This window comes from Netta rufina (assembly GCF_964035555.1).
Source record: "Netta rufina genome assembly, chromosome: 2".
NCBI classification, from domain to species: Eukaryota; Metazoa; Chordata; class Aves; order Anseriformes; family Anatidae; genus Netta; species Netta rufina.
The window spans coordinates 42,422,046-42,437,531 of record NC_140124.1 but is presented as its reverse complement, the minus strand read 5'-3'; the positions used below and the strand labels follow the sequence as shown (position 1 = coordinate 42,437,531).

At 41.3% G+C, this 15,486-nt stretch overlaps 1 protein-coding gene across 4 annotated transcripts in view; it reads right to left on the bottom strand.

The window, feature by feature from the left end:
- RBMS3 (RNA binding motif single stranded interacting protein 3) overlaps nucleotides 1-15,486 on the bottom strand; it is a gene marked incomplete at its 3' end in the record, with an annotated part of 439,432 nt that overhangs the window by 331,183 nt on the left and 92,763 nt on the right. For 2 of the 4 annotated variants that reach the window (XM_084281840.1, XM_084281841.1), the window contains exon 2: nucleotides 13,383-13,552. In XM_084281840.1, the coding sequence (XP_084137966.1) occupies nucleotides 13,383-13,552 (170 nt within the window). The remainder of the gene's footprint in view (nucleotides 1-13,382; nucleotides 13,553-15,486) is intronic. The other 2 variants (XM_084281842.1, XM_084281843.1) reach the window with 1 other exon arrangement.

Below are 15,486 nucleotides of genomic sequence, written 5' to 3'. Positions count from 1 at the left end.
TTTACAAGCCTGGCTCTCTGCAGAAAATTGATTTCCCCTAGGATACAGCCATCCTACTGTTCTGTGTACGGTCATTAATGACCATCCTGTTCACCACAGAGACAGACACGGTGGCGCTCCTCCCCAGCTCCTTAGCACAGAAAGTGCACAGTGGGAAAATCAGAACAACCCCTGAGCTTAGCCATATTAAGAGCACATCAGCTCCAGAAAATGCCATGCATAACCTTCAAATGAGCTACTAGGAGTGTAAAATAACTTGTCAGCTTCCATCACTCTTTACTTTCACTGCTTTTTTTTTTTTTTTTTAATTTCCCCCAAATAACCATCATGTAGTTTTTTCTCCCCCAGAACCACAGAGCAATGAACTGCAAACCAAGGTACATCAACCCTGCAGTGAGCAGTGTGTCTGCAGCTCACATTGGTTTTACTTGGGTTTTCTTTACAAGGAAAGAAAGCATTTCAGCAGAGTCTTCAAAACGTGCCTGAAAATGTGAGAAAAGATCTGGGTGCTGCACCTTTTGCTGGTTCAGCTGCTTTACAAGCAGTGAACCTCCTGGCTTTGCCATCTCTGGGAGATCTGCAATCCCACTTTTGACTGCAGTAAGTCCCATCTTTGGAGTGACAGACAATGCTCCTTTTGGCTCTTTGATTGACTGTTATGCCAGTGGGTGAAATGCAGAAGTTTACGCCTTGTGGCTAAATTGCCAGTTGACTCCCTGCCTCCTCCTTGACCCATGCGGTCCTTGTAAGAACTTCCCCTTGTCCCTGCTGGTACAGAAGGGAAGACCAGAATCAGTGAGGAATACAACAGGCACCTGATCCTCATCCATTTCCAACCAAAGATTTTTTAGGTGATGAAACTAGTCTTACCAAATTGTGTTACAATTATCGGCAGAACTAGAGAAGAGGAAAAAGATGAACAAGGCCCAAAGATGGTGATGGGTTTTTTGTTTGTCTGTTGTTGAGAATTCAGCTTCATTCCGGTGACTTGACTTCAGACAAATACGAGCAGTGTCTTAAAATCACAAGGTAAATTAAAAACCAACAACAAACCTTTTCAGTGACTGAACAACCACCACCCTTGCGGAGGTGAAAACAACAGCTAAAAGCAATCCTTAAACACTAGTTCGGAAATCAAGAGGGGGTCTTAGCTACCAAACTTCAACTTGGTCTGGAAAAAGTTAACACAGCTAAAGCCTGATGCAGCACTTCAGCAATACTGGGGGGGGAGGCGGGAGGGTGTTAAACCGCCCAAGCCAAGAAATTCGCATTTAAAGCTCACATTGTCCAGCTATGCTCTCTAAATTGTGCCAGGATTTCTTTACATAATTCTCGCTTATGCTGGCTGGTGCTAGCCAAGGAAATCCTCTGCAGACAAGCAGGACGATCCCCTCCGCTGCAGGCTCCACAAACTCATGTGCTCTATGGAAATTTCCAAACACCTCGGCCCAGCACGGGTGAGTTCAGGATAAAGTTTCAAGCCTGAACTCTATAATTTCCTGTCTTTTGCTAGTCTACACAACTCTTTAATGTTGCTAATATCATTTTTGTGGGTGTGATTGAATTACCCGCGACTCTCGATGCCAGCATTAGTGGATCTCCGTGTAACAGGAGAGCACGCCTTGCTGCTCATGCTGTTACTAAACACCATTACGCAGAGCAGCTGCAGACCTCCTGATAGCCGGACAGGAGGGCCACCTCATTAGGAGGTGATGGGCACTTCACTGATGGCACAGGGCCTCACCCTGAGCTCGCCTCGACAGCCCCACGGGATGGCCTGCTGCAGCAGCAGCCCCGGCCAAACTACAAGTGCCCAGCCCCAGGAATCTGCTGACGGCCCTGGGACCCCGCTCGCAGGCTCAGCATCCTAAGTCCTGTGCGGTGCCGCCGTGACTTGGCACGCCGATGCAATAGAGATGTATTTGCTTGGCGACATTTCGACTCCAGGTGCAATGGAGGGCTGCTAAATTCTCTGCTGAGAGCCTGCCTCGCGCGCTGGTGACAGCTACTAACGAGTGGCGAGGTCCTTAAAATCCCTTTCAGGAGTCTTTGCAGAGAGATTAAAATGCCATGGGTGCGTTAGCCGGAGCGATCCTAGGACGGGAGATTTAATAGGAGTGTTCTCCTCAGCACACTTGCCCCGTTAACCAGAGGTTAGTAAACGAATGATAGATCCCCCTTTAGAGGGGAATCACACTTGGGAAAGAAAATGGGGATGAAGAAAGAGGTAAAGGAGGAAAAAAATAAAAATAAACAACACAGGATGAGGAGTTCAAGGCTGTTCCATGTTGTTGGCTCCATACTGACCAAAATGGCAAACCCCTACACCCACAGATTTGCAATGTACTTTAGTCCCCCATCTTGCCACTCTGACCTGCCTCATCCTCATGCCTTGCATGCTGGCTGGTTTGGCTGCAGCCACTCTGCTCCAGCACCAGTGGGGACTGAGCTCGTGCCACTTGCCTGGCAGCCCCACATCCCCAGCACACCAAGGGAACTGCACATCAGTGACAAACGATCTGCTCTCCCAGCAAAGAGAAATCCTTGGTTCTTTACATTAAAGTGCGCTAAGAACAACCAAACAAATGCAGGAACCTAACAGGAGCTAACAGCAGCAAATCCATGTTTCCACAATGCCAGCTTTTTCTTACCACCCACAGAAAATAGAGATGAAGCAAGTACAACCCCTAAAAGTGCTGACAGTATTTAACAGCTGCATCGTTACAGTCTGTCTCCCACATCTGTAAGACCTGCAGACACGTTAGTCCTATTCTTACTGTAGGTAATGAGCAAAATCATGCCAGGAGTATATTGCCCTTCTTTTATTGAAATCCCCCTTAATGACTACTTGGTCATACTCCATTTTGTTCCACTGCAGCCACCAGTTTTCCTTCCCATTTAGAAGCAATTGCTATGAGTTCATTTTATCCAGGGAGTCAGAAGATTGCCCCATATGAATCCTTCAAGCTCCTTGAACTGGCTGTATGATTATATATGTGATAGGAATTCATTTGTCATGCAGTTCATACAGCACTTAATAAACTGTATACTAAAATATTTGTGCTAAGTTATCATGGGGTAATTATATCATAATATACATCATAACTGTACTCTATTTAACTGACAATTCTAAATTTGGTGTTGATTTAAGTAAAGGGGAGGGGACAAGGAACATTAAAGATTTGTAGAGAAATTAAATTCTAAAAAAAATTAAAATAGGTATGGCTTGGATCCAAATTTCTAGCTTTTTAAAATGAAACTCCAAGGGTGCTACAGTTTTCTCACTGGATGGCTTTTTGTTACGCAAAGCTGAGGATGGACAGACATCTGATTTATGGCCAAAGGTAATCAAAACCTCAGAGGTGGAGAGAAAAGCTTCTGGTTCTGACACAGCTTTGGTACCAGGGTGCCACAATCTCCACATACTCCTCATTACAGTCCTGCTCCAACACTATGCCAGCCTGTGAATATCACTTGTCCTGCTCAGGAACACAGATATTGCATTTCCTCCACTTAAAGATATACAAACAGATACAACTACATAAACTACACATAATACTAATCTCTATAAACTTGGAAGTGATTTCTAACCTCAAATAATTACTTTTAAAAACATTTAAATGACCCCGCGATGTCATCAGTAGTCCTTGATGAAATTATCCAAAGGCTGGGGAAAACTATCTCGTAATCACAGACTTAAACAGTTCCATCTATTTTGATTATTAAAGAAAGAAGTCTGAAAAGTGACTCGATTATAGTGCATAAGTACATCTGGGAAGAAAATGTGAGGAGAGGGAGAGAATCTAAAAGGTCTTTGATATGATTACTCCAGGAACCAACAGGTGAATATCTACCCCAGAAAGTTGATTTGGAAATTGGTCAGAAATTCTCAACGGGGAGCATGGTTAGGCAAAGCAACAAACTGTTAGCCTTAGAGGTAGTTTTGCTATTGTTTTCCTATCTTCAGATGCAGAGGGGTGCTTTTCTGGAAGATATTCTTAGTATAAATAAATTACTATATTAGGTCTGAGAGCAAATGAGGGATATTTAAGGACCTGAATCAAGCAGAAAATAATGCTAGATCATCCCTTGGTCTCTTCTGGATCCTAAATTGTATGAATCCATGAATTATTTTATCCCTTTTAATTACTAGGTGCCTACTATAAAGAAGCCAAAAAGTTAATGTTCATTTTGAATCAGTGAATTACAGAAAATAATTGAAGTTTCATAATTGGATTATAATCCCAGGAGTACATGGAAATGCTGAACTGAAAAGATGAAGTAAGGAAAGCATGTCTGTTCCCCCACACACCTTTTTCTTTTTTTTCCTTTTTTTTTTTTTGTGTGTGATCACCAGGCAGTAATAGCCATAAATGCTGCACTTATTACCTGTATGACACTGAAACAATAACATGGCTCTGATCTTGCAATAACTGCTCTTTGAACAGACTGCTGTGCTTCCACAAAGCTCATGTGACACTGGGTATCTCTTGGTAGAAAGCTTTTTTTCTGGATAGAACCTAAATTACCTAAATTGTCACATGGCTGTTACCTTCTTTATTTTATTTGAGGTTGCCACCAGATGTTTTTCACATAATCCAGGAGAACCAGAAGCAGAATCCAGAGGTCTCCGCTTTCCCTGCAGCTCGTGACGGGGACACAGAAAATACACGGCCAAAGAGAAAACCTTTTCAGTGAGATCAACATCTTTTAAAAATTAAGCTGAAAACATTCCATCTTTCCGGTCTCCGTTTTATAACGAGGCAGACAGAAAACCTCTGACGCAGTTGCAAAAATTCTAAGAAATTCCCTCTCTAGTGAACATCTTTTGAAAAAAATCAAAGACTTCTTAGCTTTTAATATAAATCTAGCGGCAGTGCTTGTCACACAAATAATTCTGGGAAGTTACCAAATACTTGGAATGAAGAACATTGCATGCTACATAGCACAGAGCTCTTGTCGATGCTTGTTTGGAATGGTATGGGAAAGGCTAGCAGCTGAACACAATGACATTTTTGTTTTAGTGCTGATAATATTCAATAGCTTTGCCATCAAAGCTGGCCTGCCACTTCCGCTTGTATAGAAATTACAGCCACGTCCTAAGATTCCTGCCATTAGCTGGAAGCAGTGCCCAGGTTATTCCTGTTTAGGGAGGGAACAGGGGGGTTATTAAGCGTTGCTGGTATTGTTTCCTTACAGCACAGCTTTAGGACAACATATTTCTCAAACAGATAGGAACCTCATCTGCAGCGTACCTTCTAGAGAAAGGCTACAAAAACATTTCTGCTGCACATATGTCAGAACATGAACGGTGTCTCCATCATCCTCTAAAAGTCAGTGACTCCTAAGGAGGATAAACAACGTCCCACTTGGAGAGCTTCCTTCTCCACACTCCATGCATTCGTACAGCCATCATTTCTGCTGTTATCAATTCTCTAAAGACAACAGCTCCCACTGCTGTTATCAATTCTCTAAAGACAACAGCTTGGAAAGACCCACTGAAGTAGACACTGAAGAATTCAGGACAACTAACACCACAAATGCAAACAAATCTAAAAGAGGGCAGGGTGAGCTTCAAAACAGAAGAGCCAAATACAACCAAAACTTTCCTTCCACGATTCCCATAAAAGACAAAACCACACAAAGGACAGTAGTGTGGTAAATAAACAGAAATATCCCTTTTTAGAGGGGGATCACTCTGGAGAAAGAAAATGATGCAAAGAGAGAGGTAAAGGGAAAAAAAAAAAAAAAAAAAAAAACAGGAGGAGGAGGTCAAGGTTCTTCCATCTCGTTGGCTCCATACGCATCGAACTGTCCCAGACAGTTCAAACACCCACAACCTCTGCCAAATCATTAGTGCATCGAAGGAACCTCCTCACTGGAAAGCAGAAACTGAGCATCTAAGTTTTACAAACTGCCTTGGGAGGGACTGGAAAATTCAGACTCTATAGTCTCACAATCATGATGGCTCTTCAACAGAGCAACACCCACATTACAAAACCAGACACTTGTCTGACAGACAGAGCCTATCTGTCCTTTGGATACTTTACAAGTTCTGAGTGTTTTCAGGTTCTTAAACGCTTACAGCAATGAGGCGAAGAAAGCCCCATGGATGGACCCAGTGGTGATGCCATGGTTGACTGGCTGCATACAAAATATGCTGGAGAAATGTTGAAAGGAGGAGGACAAGGAAAGACTGGGAACACACAATCTCAGAACAGGTCAGAAGCAGCTCATTAAGTGTGTTTGCCCTCTTTCTATCTCAATACCCCTCCTGCACAGTAAGCAAAACAAGTGGCTGTTACAGCCATGCCCTTCACACAGCTACACAGAAGACTCAATATTCCTGTTATGAACCCTCTGTTTTTGTGTGCGCGTGTGTTTTTTTCCCAAGGACTTTAATTAAAATTCATCAGAAGAAATGTTTTCAGCAGCAGTGTCTGAGAATGCTGCCTCCTCCCCTATCTTCCATTAAATCAGGTTCATCCAGCTTGAAAGGAGATGAGAAACTCTCACTGACACTCTGTCACACTCCAGTGAAAAGACGGGCACATTCAAAACAGGGAAGAGTGCAGGTGCTCATTTATTACTTTACGCAGATTATTTTTCTGCCTTTCTTCCTGACAATGCGAACGTTCACATCCCAGATGGAGCTCTCTGTGCTGCTGTGGGCATTTGCTGACCTAGGGTTTTGTTTTCCCTGATGAAAGAGGATAGGTAAGAAAAGGATCGGCTCGCTGCTTACTGGGGCAACTTTAATGTTTGTTTCTAAATAGAAGACATTTGGAGATTATTGTAATGGGGAATGAATATACAAACATTTTTTTTCAATAACAGGTGAAGTAGAAAAACACCTGTGCACATCCACGCCCATATTTACACCCCGCAAAGAGGTACTGTCTGCATAACTGAGTACAAAACTGCAAAACAACTCCGGTGTAATTCAAGTTCACCGAAGCATACCCTTTTGGAGACAGGGAGCAACCCCTAAGTGTTTCTAGCAGCATTAGCAAGGACCATTACTATGAAGATGTTTTCAGTGCTACAAATAACAAATCACATCCACGGAGTCACGTTTCTTCTCTTCTTCTGTGCCTACTTTAGGCATCCTTAATGTTCACCATTAGGTTGCTGACCTAAAATTAACCCGGAATTCATTTTTTCTTCTCTTTCTTAGCCATCTTAATCTTCTTTCAGGAAGTCCCTGATACAAAGTGAAAGAACTTGTGAATAATACAGATACCCCCAAGCAGGCCCATCAGTGTGTTTCAGCCTGATCTGAACAGACACATTAAAGTGAGAGGAACAAACCCATGTAGTTCCCTCATTGCTTTGAGTCACCGTATTTAGACCAACGGGGCACCTTTGCCCTATTTGGTCCAGTGGTACACCTTTCCCAAGGCCTTCCTGTCCTGATTTCACTTGGAAAAACAAAGCAAATCTATTTATGATTTCTTGTTGTTGCTGATTGCCTGTTTGTTTTTTCCTCCTCTTGAAATATGGGCATTTCTTTGCTTCCCATGAACATTGATCTCTTCAACAGACTCACAGCTCTCTCAAAACCATTCACAGTTCTCGTGTTACCAGGATATACTGACCCAAAATATCCACTATGGTATAAGCAGGAACTAACCTATATGATGCCCCATGGTTCCTATACAAGCTAATCCCACTGAGTGAGCGCTCTCACCCTCATACCCTTTCAGTCTCTGAAGTATTGCAGAGTGTCAAGTGATTCTAATTATAGGAGAGATGTGGATTATGTATTTTTATTATTATTATTCATTTTTAATTAAAAAAATCACTGTACTGCTACACATCACAGACAGTATGTGCTTTGTCTTCACCAGGGCCAGGATAAGAGCACCAATTTACACTGGGTAAAAATTCCTTGCAGAACATGGGGCTTATTTTAGGCTTTTTTTTTGATCTTTTTGGTTTTGAACTTGTTATGGAGATTTTATTTAGGTTAAAATTTATATAATTCACAGAAATAATTTCTAATTAACATACTAATGCAGAAAAAAAGAAAGGGAGGAAGCTCTCTCCCCACACCTTCTTGTCATCAGTTCTCATATAAAACAAACTTATTTTCACAAAAGGAAAATAAGAAAAGAATAGCCAGGAGTTTCAAACTCTTCCTGCCTTAACGCATGGCAGAACTGGCTATCATGAGTTTGCCATAAAGCTCACTCTAACTGAAAATGTTGTACTTGTTGCAGCTATTAACAGGAGACCCTGTCCTGAAAGGCACCTTGAACCCCATTGAAACCTCAACACACTCAGCAGTTTTCTGTGGGGGCAAAAGGAATGCACAGAGTTCATTTCAAAAATAGTCCAGCATTTAAATAATGTGTGTATTTTCAATTAATAACCACAGTTACATTATCCTTGGGGCTAGCCCTTTAGCAGAATCCAAACAGCAGCGGTAGGAATATTTATTCAGAGGTTCCACAGGGACAACACCAAGGACGTTCTGCATGGGATGAAAGGCTAAAGTCTCACACTCGATGACTTGTCAAGGAGACAAATCATGACACCTTCAGCCATAAATACAGAAATAAATAAATAAATACAACAACAAACCAAGAACAAAAACACATCTTGGGTAATCTGTACAAGATAGGGATCTAGAAACTATTCAGAGAAAGAAACACTCATGGCAATCACGATTTGGTACAGATTTCCCATATCTAGAATATCATATATCTCTGAAATTCTGGTTCATTGTCCACAAAAGACAGCTTGACCAGCATGCAGACTTGCTGCTCTTTAGGTATGGCTATTTTTCCCATTGGTGATTTAATTAAGTCCTTTTATTTTACCCTGGATCACAAAGAAGTCCAGACTTGGTGAAGGACGATGAGATAGCTAACCCAACCAAGAGCAATAAAGCAGATGGAAACAGCAGATTCCTGAAGGTATGTTATTGGTGCAAGCAGGGAGGATTCAATCAGGATAAAAACATAAGTAAGCTGAAACTATCAGGCTTCAGAAGTTTTAAATAGCTTTCTTTAAGACTATGGACTGGGCATGAAAAATTCATGACTTACTCAATACTGACAGGGATTATTTTTTCAATACATTCCAATGTCTTAATAGTGCACTGCACAAGGTTGTTGTTGTTGCTCATTTATTATTGTTTTCTTTTAGTCAAATGTTGTTTTTTAAGCCAACTTTTCAGAATTTTGTGTTAGTCAGGGTGGGGGGAAACAGGACACATGACACACAAAAAGGTACTTTTAATCTCTTTTCCCAAATTCCCTGTCTGTTTTCCAAAAATTATTTTATCTATTTAAAGAGTCTGGGGACTGTCTTCTTCAGTGCACACATGTGAGAAAAGACAGACAGAAAGACCAAAATCCTTAGAGGGAAACTGCAAGTTTTTGAAAAGAAAAATTTTTCTAAGTAATAAAGCTTAAATGTTTAATTTGTGTGTGAGTTTTCTTTCAGTCTACCTCCACTGGGACATACTTAGTAAGAATGTGATGTGTCCAGTACACCAACGAGGGACTAAGCCATCTGTGTATGTTTTTAAGAGATTTTTGGAACTCTTCTGGATCAAATACAATAGCATGCATGAAAATATGAGTGACAGATTATGAATATTTCAAAGAATTATTAATATTTTGCTTGTACAGAGATATATTTCTCTCTATAATGTACAATTTTGCATGTTAAGTTTGGTTATATTTCCTTTTGATGACGAGCATATTTTGACCAGAATGGATGGTACTATTACAACAGCAGTAACTGCACCTCAGAGTAATAAATGCCAGTGATAAATCTAAAATTATTTTCATGGAATGTTTAAAATCAAATTTTTAGATTAACGAGTTCTGATGATCAATATGCTCACAGATGGGTGTGAAGCCTCTTTAAAAATAAAAATAAAAATAAACATAAACATCAAGAAAGGTTAAGAGAGGCCATGGTCCATTTTTGGAAGTCTCTTTACTCGCTTTGTATGAAAATCCTGGAAAAAGATATGTATGTAAAAGAGTAACATATTCTTGCGTGCTAAATAGTCCTATTCACTCTTTTTCAACGTAACCTTTGACAGCATCATTGTATAAAGTCCCAAAAGGTACAGTAAAACCTAGCAGCTGTCTACTGCAAAAGAGAATTTGATGCAACTTTGCTGGACACATGTTAAACCAGATACCAAGGATCTCAACCACACACAGAAAGAAAATTTCCAGTAGCATTTTTTTTTATTTACTCAGTTACTGTACAGCCTATGATGACTTGTTTTCTTTTAGTTATATGAACAGTTTGACAGATTACCGTGACAGGGTTACTCTTAAATTGATAAAAGGTTTGATAGTGTCGGAACATTTGTCAGAAATGTCTGACACCATGTGTAATGGACTCTGCACTTCAAGCATCAATGGTACTCCAGTCTGCTGTTTTCTGTTTAACGTGCAATATGTACCATCTAAAAACACACAGTAGAAATACAGAAAAGCAGGCAGGATTCACCGAGACAGCCCCTCAGTTTATCAAAAAAAAAAAAAAAAATCCAATGAAAGTGTTCTCTTCCATAACCACCTGGCAAAAAGCAATTAAATTGAAAAAAAAAAAAAATACAATGTTAGGCGTCACATAGAGGGTGGCCTTCTTGCTGGAATAAACCTGGAAATGGGATGTGCTATGATAAATACACATAGCCACAAGCATTTTCAGCATTCCCTGTACTTCTGAGAGAGAAATATTGTGTTTTTAGAACATCATTCCTCAGACCTGCCAAATGTCAGACACTGCAAGTGACAGTTGTACTGCTGGCAGCCTTGTCTCATGCTGGAGCAGAGGAAATGGGTTCAGAAGAGCTCACTTTAGGCACTGGCAGCTAGCCTAGGGGAACCAGTGTCCATAAACTAGCTTTGGTGAATACCTTCCTTCAAGGCAGCTCTCCAAAAACCCTGTACTGCAAATAATACGGTGGTTTACGGAATCCAAATTTTCACCTCATATCCTGTAACAAATTACACCATTACTTCTATGCAGGAAGCCTACAAGCTAGCACCTTCTGCTGTTTTGTGAATACTTAATACACTAAGTCTTTAGTATGTATATTATCTTTCATTTGCGTGGTGAGACCCCAGTTTTATAAGCTAAGAGAAAATGTGTATAAAAGACAACTGTTTCTAAAGACACAAATGTATGTCTTGCTCATGTAGCAGCAGATTGCTGTTACACATACTGCATGTTTTGAAAACAGTTAAGAACAATGGGATCTAGACATTAATTCATCTCTACTATGTAACCAACTGCAAAGGTAAAGAAAATGTCTTGCAAACTATTAAGAATCTATATGCTGTCATGACAAATTCTTCTATTTTCATATATTTAAGTTTTCCTATGTCATCTTTCCTTTTTGCTTTGCTAAATACCTTTAGCACTCTTAAGAAAAAAAAAGAAAAAAAAAGAAAAAAAGAAAAAAAGAAGAACAACTATCTGGTTTCTCCTCACTTCCACTCAGCCAAAGGATAGAAAATCAGCAAAATAAATGTCAGCATTTTTCTTAAAGAGCATCTGTTCACACAGGAACTCCATGATAGCAAGACAAAGCCCTCTAATCACAGACCAGATTAAGTTTAGTGAAGCACATTAAAAATTGCCAAAGGAATTTGCCAAAAGGAAACTCTCAGTTGATGTGCATTTCCCATACGAGGACAAAGGGGTAGGGACGCTTTCTCTGAGCTGGATTCAAGTAACCCACAGCCATCTTATGCCTCACACCATGACTGCAGCACTAAGCGCTGCTGCCATGAGGCTCCTGTAGGAATAGTTAGTTCATTCCTGATCAGCTGCTCAGCTGAAAGCATTTGTCTGAACTTGGAAAGGGTCAGGCTGCAAGACGATGTCTAGCAAAATAGCTTTCCGAATGTCAGCAGAGCTACAGTCAATTTATACCTGCTGAGGATCTGGCCCTTGAACTGGGATTATCTGTGACTGTCACAAGTGGGAAGTGTCAATGGATATGGTTCGTACAAATGTCAGGCAGGTATACTAACAATTCCACTTGCATCCAATATGAAAAATCACCAGCATGCTATGCTGCTGTGAACAGTGAACCACTTCAAGCTGTATTGACTTCAGCAACAGAAAGTCACAGGGAAGAGTCCCAAGCTAACATCATTTTCTTAAAGTTCATATATCACTTCAACAAGACTTCTGCTTCCACTCCTGCTCAGTCAGGTATGCATAAGGTATATTTTGGGAGGTGCTTCAGCACTTCTGGTGCAGGAAGTGCAGAATGACATAAATGTAACATCCCATTACATATTTACTCCTATTCCAAACTTCAAAACAACAGCAATTTGGGTTCAGGTCAGTAGATGAGCCACAGACTGTTCCTTACTTCACCAACATCCATTTTTGATCCCTATTTGAAATGCTGATGTGCAATGAAAAAATATCAGAGATGTTGTTGTTTTTAGGAAGAGACTATTGTATGACAAAAGCACTGCAGTTATGTATCAAAGAGTGGGTGGATTTTTATTTCTTTAAATTTCTCAACATTTTTATTTTTAACACAAAAAAAACATTACCCTAAATTCTACCCAGGTGATCTCTGCTTGGAATCTCAAACTGGATTATCCCCCTCGCACATCACCAATAACAATAGAGACATTGGAAGTCCAGTCAGGTCTTCATATCTACCCTTAGTGCCCACTAATAGGTCAAGTGAGAAGGGTTAGCCAGCTGCAATGTTTTTGGAAAAAGCTCTGTTGATGACGCATGAGGAGCAAAGAGCTCCTTCATACTTCCTTTCCAGTTTTAACAGTGTTAAAACACAACAAAATTGATATTTATCAGTAGAAACTGTAAACATGACTCTAGAGATAACAGGGAAGTAGAAGGTGCTACTTTCTACATCATCAGTTCTCAGTGGAACTGCAGGTAATGAGATGTTTGCTACAAGGACACCTTCCACAGTTTTCATACTTCTCAATCTCTGAGCCCAGCAATGTGTGACACAGCAATTGAAAGATGTGATAAATGACTGAGGTGGGAACACCCATGTTTTGTTGTGCACGAGGTTATGATTCACAGATTATTGTAACTATAAAATCTGTCATTAGGGAGGATTTTTTCCCATGCAAATTTCCTTTTTTTTTTTTTTTTTTTGTTAACCGTAAGAAAGAAACCAGATAAATATAAGTTTATGTGAAGGTCCTCATCATCTCTCCGTCCCCTAAAACTCATTACCAGAAGGTTTTCAACAGGCATTCATTATCTGTTCAAACTCGAGGAATAATGGTTAACCTTCAAGCGCATCAGTGTTCTTTTTTTTGTGGATAAACTCAAGTGTTAAGTGAAAGGCCAGCTTTAACATTTTCTTGCCCAAAGACACCGAGTATTTTAACTGCACTTACGGCTGGCACAGCTTGATAAGGTCCTGGTCAGTGGTGCCGGGTGGAAGGCCTCGAATGTACAGGTTGGTTTTACTCAACTGCTCTCCGCTGCTGTTGTTGCTGCTGTTGTTGCTGCTGTTTGTGCTGGGGCTGGGAGGAGCCATGGGGTGGGGAGCTGGTGCATAGGACTGCTGGAAACAAAAACAGAAAAGAGGCTGTTACTGGGCTTTGTCCAGGTAGCAATGAATGAAGGGCATTCCCCTCCTGTCCCCCTGCCCATCCCCAGCCACCCGCTCCCATAGTGCAGGCACCCAACCTGGGCCAGCAACACCCCTCGGAACACAAAACTGGGCCGAGATTTGGGGTTCAGCCAAGGCTATAAAGTGCCTTATTTCACCCTCCGTGCTATTGTTTACAGTGAAATTGAAGTAGCTCAATTATGAATCTATTTTATCTAGATCCCAAAATTAGCCTCTGAAATGATGGATACTCAGATGTAATTAGCATTACAGAAAGAAGTTAAACACAATCTGCTTTAAGAATATTCTGAGATAAAAATAAGAATATCTAGCCAAAGGTATGGGAGCTGATACCAGAAGCCTAAGCAATCTTTCCTAAATACAAGGAGCCTCCAGTGCACACAGAGCCAGGTGGCAAGGAGCTAGGCAGCCTGAGAGGGGAAGAAACAAAGCAGCCTGGAAACACTCTGTCATTACATTTCTTTCACAGCAGAAAACAGGGTTTGGAAAATAAGGTCGGGATAGCACCTCCCGCTCTTAGGAACTTACCCACTTCTGAACAACCACAAACCACACACAACCCACTGAGAAGCATCACTTCAGAAGGGAGGCATTCCCACGGGGGAGAACAATATGCTCTCCTAATGCTCTGGAAAATACATGCTCTGAAAGAAGATGCATCCTCAGGCTATAAAAATTACCTAAGCACCTCCGATATGGGGAAAGAGTAATGAATTTAAGTTGTTTCAACCATCCCCAGCTCACTGACCATCAGCGTGCCTGCTTGCCTGCCAAGAGAGAGGGCTTGGCAGGGAGAGGATGGCTTCTGCCACCACTGTCACCTGCGTGGAAAAGCCGAGGCACAGGTGAGCTGGGGCATGAGGTGGGGAAAAGCTGGTTTCTGCAAGAAAATCAGCATGTTCTGGTAGCAGAATGCATGGATGCAGCTGCAGGTAAATGGTGGGTCAATGCTAAGCTAACCATGGTGTGCTAATGGCCTAATAAAGGCAAACCATATGCGATTTTCATTATAGTAGCAGTGACACTTTAGTGACTTCTGATATATGCTAGTTCTGCACTTAGGCCCCGAACAGAGAAAATATTGAAGGCTGTAAGTAATTCTGATCATGCTAATCAACTGTCCCTTTCATTTCGGTGGCCCTACTTTAGCGCTCATAATTATGTACATAAGAAATCAGAGCCTTGGTAGAAGGATATTTTTAAATTAGTGGCTTTAAACTCTTTCAAACAAGCCTCTTTTACCTAGATGAGTCAAAAAAAAAAAAAAAAAAAAAAAAAAAAGAGAGAGAGAACTTAAAGGGAGCATCAGTGATTGGTGAAGCTCAGAGGCTTTGATGAAGCACAAAGCCCCGTGCTTCTTGCTGTGATGCCTTTCCCGCTGTCTTCTCCCTCCTCCTCCCCAGTTTCTCTCATGCAAACCAGGTCGGTGGGCACACATCATTTGAGTGTTAGGACAACACAATTCCTCTACAATCCAGCTGGGTTGTAATGCGACTCAAGTAGGATCCATTAAAAGGAAAAATCAGCTTAATAGACAGTGGGATCACCACACTGGCAAGTAATGACATTCACTCTCATCTCCAGTAACAGAGAAAGGGCAACGTGCTTCCTTCCCCCAGTATCTGTGCAGATACTTTTGCTGACAATCAAAAGCACTTAATGCATACAGATCGTATTTCCCTGCACACACACTTTACCACTGGGTAATCCTCATCCAGCCGAGCTTCAATGTCATTCCCAGACACAGAGACTCGGAGCAGCGGCCCCGAGCTCCAGCACAGGGAACCGCCTCGGCTGCGCCCCAGTGCCACGGGCACGGCCGGGAAATCAGCTCCACGCCGAAGCTGTGATCACGCTGCAGACAA